A 2913-nucleotide genomic window follows, 5' to 3' on the forward strand; every position below is an offset into this window, starting at 1 on the left:
CAGGTTTAGGGAGATCTTGAAGCCTCTTATCCAATATTATTTTATCTGAATAGAGAGGAGATAACATGTTTTAGAATTAGGTAGATAACCTGGATTCCCAGTGTGGGCCTCCAGATGTACAACACGCTCCAAAATAATCCCGGCAACCTGACATTTTTGCCTTCACTTCCCTAGAAGTACGAACCGAAGCTCGGTTGCTTTCTAGAAACAGATGTAGATACTTCTACAGGTCTGGGAAGCCAGAAGCTGAAATATCACGAAAGGATTATATCACACTATGAAAAATAACTACTTATGATTTAAAAAAAAAAATAACATGCCAGGTTATCAGCATCGTTTTTCCTAACAGGTGAGTTAAAATCAGAAATGTTACCCACTTGCCCAAAGAACAAGTGACTCTTTACATGGGAAGCAAAATTTGCACTGTAAAAACCACAGGAGTCTTTTTGACACTGAAGAGGCAAGGGGTAGGCTCACCACACAGAGGAGTTTCTCTGGTTTTAGGCCAGGACGCGTTCTCCCTGTCATCTTCGCCAAGCGGCCAGCGGGAGGACCTTGGCGACTGCGCTCGCGGGGCCCCTGCCTCGCGCGTGCTCTGACTCCACCCGGCCGACAGGGGACGCTCGCAGCCGCGCCTCTCCAGCCAACTCCGCGGCGCTCCATCTCTTCGGCGGGCGCCTCTAGAACCTCCAGAACCCGCGGGGCTATTCCTCTTCCGGGGCAGCGCGGGGTAGCGTGCGGAACCCGGATGCAGACGCGAGCGCGGCTTTATAAGCGCCGCGCAGGCCACGCTACCTTCTTTTTGAGGAAGACGCTGTAGCAGCTTCCGTTGTGTTTCGTTCTGCTCGCTGTTGCTCCTGACTCACCGCTGTTCGCTCTCGTGGAGGAACAAGTCGGTCAGGAAGCCGCGCCGCAGCCATGGTGAGGCGGGGGGCAGCGCCGCGCGGTTGTGGCCGCGGCGGCACTCGGTCCCGGTGTCGTTCTCTTCTGAGAACGCGTGCCGGAATGAGGGGAGGCGGTGAGTAAACGAGACTCATGAGTCGAGGAGCTCCTGAAATGGTGGAATAACCCGGGAAGGTTTGATAACGGTGGTCTCCCTGGAATTGACAGGCTTTTTAAATTTTTAGTGTTTTCCTCTTTGATAGGCCTTTAAAGATACCGGAAAGACGCCCGTGGAACCAGAGGTGGCAATTCACCGAATTAGAATTACTCTGACCAGCCGCAACGTAAAATCTTTGGAGAAGGGTCAGTATAGTAGTTTCATGGTGAGACCTCGGGGCCAAAAGAGCTAAGAGTTAGACTTGTTACTGTACGAGATTGGCTCAAAGTGACAAGTGCTTATCCTAAAAAAAACAAATTGAGGCTTTTGACCCTGTTTTTCACTTCACAGTTGGCGATGAGGAGATAATTGCTGTGTTGAATTGTGGTGATAGTTTTATACGCTATTCTGAGCCAGCGAAGTTAAAGTTTCTTAAATGATTTTGGTTGCTTTGAATGAACTAAAAGATACTTTTGTTTTCCTGAAGTGTGTGCTGACTTGATCAGAGGTGCAAAGGACAAGAATCTCAAAGTGAAAGGACCTGTTCGGATGCCCACCAAGGTGAAGTAAATCATACGGGCAGGAAGTAGAGGTCGCTTATGGTTACTGTATATTTAGGATAAGGGGTTTGGCCGCCAAAAAGTTTTCATATGGTGCTAACAACAAATAAAAATTGCTGGTAGAGGTTGATTCATGTTAACTACATAGCTTTTAGAGGTAACAGTTGAAACCTTTTTCTAGCTGTTTTCTTGGTGTGATATAGTGCTTCACAGTCATTAAGTTCCAAGGGTGGATGAGTAAAAATGGACTTGGCTGTTATAACTTAATAGTATCTGAAAACCTGTTTATGTGGATAGAAATGGTGTCCTGCGAAATTTCAAATGGATACTTCAGAATAATAATAGTTTTCCAGATGTCCTAGAGATCATAAAACCAAAAATGTTTAGTTTTCTTTGTCTTTTATTGCAGACTCTGAGAATCACTACAAGAAAAACTCCCTGTGGGGAAGGTTCTAAGACTTGGGATCGTTTTCAGATGAGGATCCACAAGCGACTCATTGACTTGCACAGTCCTTCTGAGATTGTTAAGCAGATTACTTCCATCAGTATTGAGCCAGGAGTTGAGGTTGAAGTCACCATTGCAGATGCTTAAATCAGCCTTTTTAATAAATTGACTATCAGTTGTTAAATTTTGTTGACTTTTATTTGCAGTAATGGCATTTTAAGACTATAAAGTTGGACTGAATTTACTTTCAAGTAGAATAATCAAAATTAGTTGGATATGCTATGGTAACCTGTCATGTTTTCGTTATATTCTGTAGAGGCTGCTAAACCAGTTTATACTTGGAATCACAGGACGACTGGGTTCTGTTAACTAAAAACAGTACGTGAGATCTGACTTGATGAATGTATGGTGTGGTGGCTTTATAACTGGCTGCGTATTGGAGCTTTTCCAAAGAATGTATGCGGGTCCTATCACAAATTCTGATTTAATCGATTTGGGGTTCTGTCTGACCTATAAAACAGTTTCTGGGGGTGATTCTAAAGTTCTATGACTGGTTTAGAGCCTGGTGCATTAGAGGACAAATAACGGGGAAAATAGAAGTTCTAGCTCTGGCTCTGCCAGTTAGTAAAGTCATCCCTCTTTTTTTAGAAGATACACAGCTAAAGAGTAAACATGGCAAATTTTAATAGGTTTTGGCAACATTAGATTTACATATTTTAGGTTAAAAGGTAAATAATAGTACTTTGTTGATAGGTTGTATCTAGACATGTATTTTATATACATTACTTGGAATTTTAACAATGTGTAGATTATTCACTATGAAGTTCTTAACTTTAGGACTGAAAAGCGTGTCACATAGGCCAAATTCA

At 43.4% G+C, this 2913-nt stretch overlaps 1 protein-coding gene and 1 non-coding gene across 2 annotated transcripts; both read left to right on the top strand.

The window, feature by feature from the left end:
• The first annotated feature begins 759 nt into the window (after positions 1-759).
• Positions 760-2228, top strand: RPS20 (ribosomal protein S20). The gene is made up of 4 exons (XM_016126220.2): positions 760-921; positions 1146-1245; positions 1527-1600; positions 2009-2228. The coding sequence occupies exons 1-4, from the start codon at positions 919-921 to the stop codon at positions 2189-2191; spliced, it is 360 nt and encodes a 119-aa protein (XP_015981706.1). The 5' UTR covers positions 760-918; the 3' UTR covers positions 2192-2228.
• LOC118612081 lies at positions 1392-1458 on the top strand. Its single transcript, XR_004954788.1, has one exon. It is a non-coding gene; the product is annotated as a small nucleolar RNA U54 (small nucleolar RNA).
• Positions 2229-2913: the final 685 nt, after the last annotated feature.

The sequence above is a fragment of the Rousettus aegyptiacus genome, unplaced genomic scaffold (assembly GCF_014176215.1).
Source record: "Rousettus aegyptiacus isolate mRouAeg1 unplaced genomic scaffold, mRouAeg1.p scaffold_m13_p_15, whole genome shotgun sequence".
In the NCBI taxonomy this organism is placed as follows: Eukaryota; Metazoa; Chordata; class Mammalia; order Chiroptera; family Pteropodidae; genus Rousettus; species Rousettus aegyptiacus.

Coding starts and splice junctions, on each gene's coding strand:
- RPS20 (XM_016126220.2), top strand. Junction 1,246..1,526: donor CGTAAAATCTTTGGAGAAGG/GTCAGTATAGTA, acceptor GTTTTCCTGAAG/TGTGTGCTGACTTGATCAGA. Junction 1,601..2,008: donor CTGTTCGGATGCCCACCAAG/GTGAAGTAAATC, acceptor CTTTTATTGCAG/ACTCTGAGAATCACTACAAG.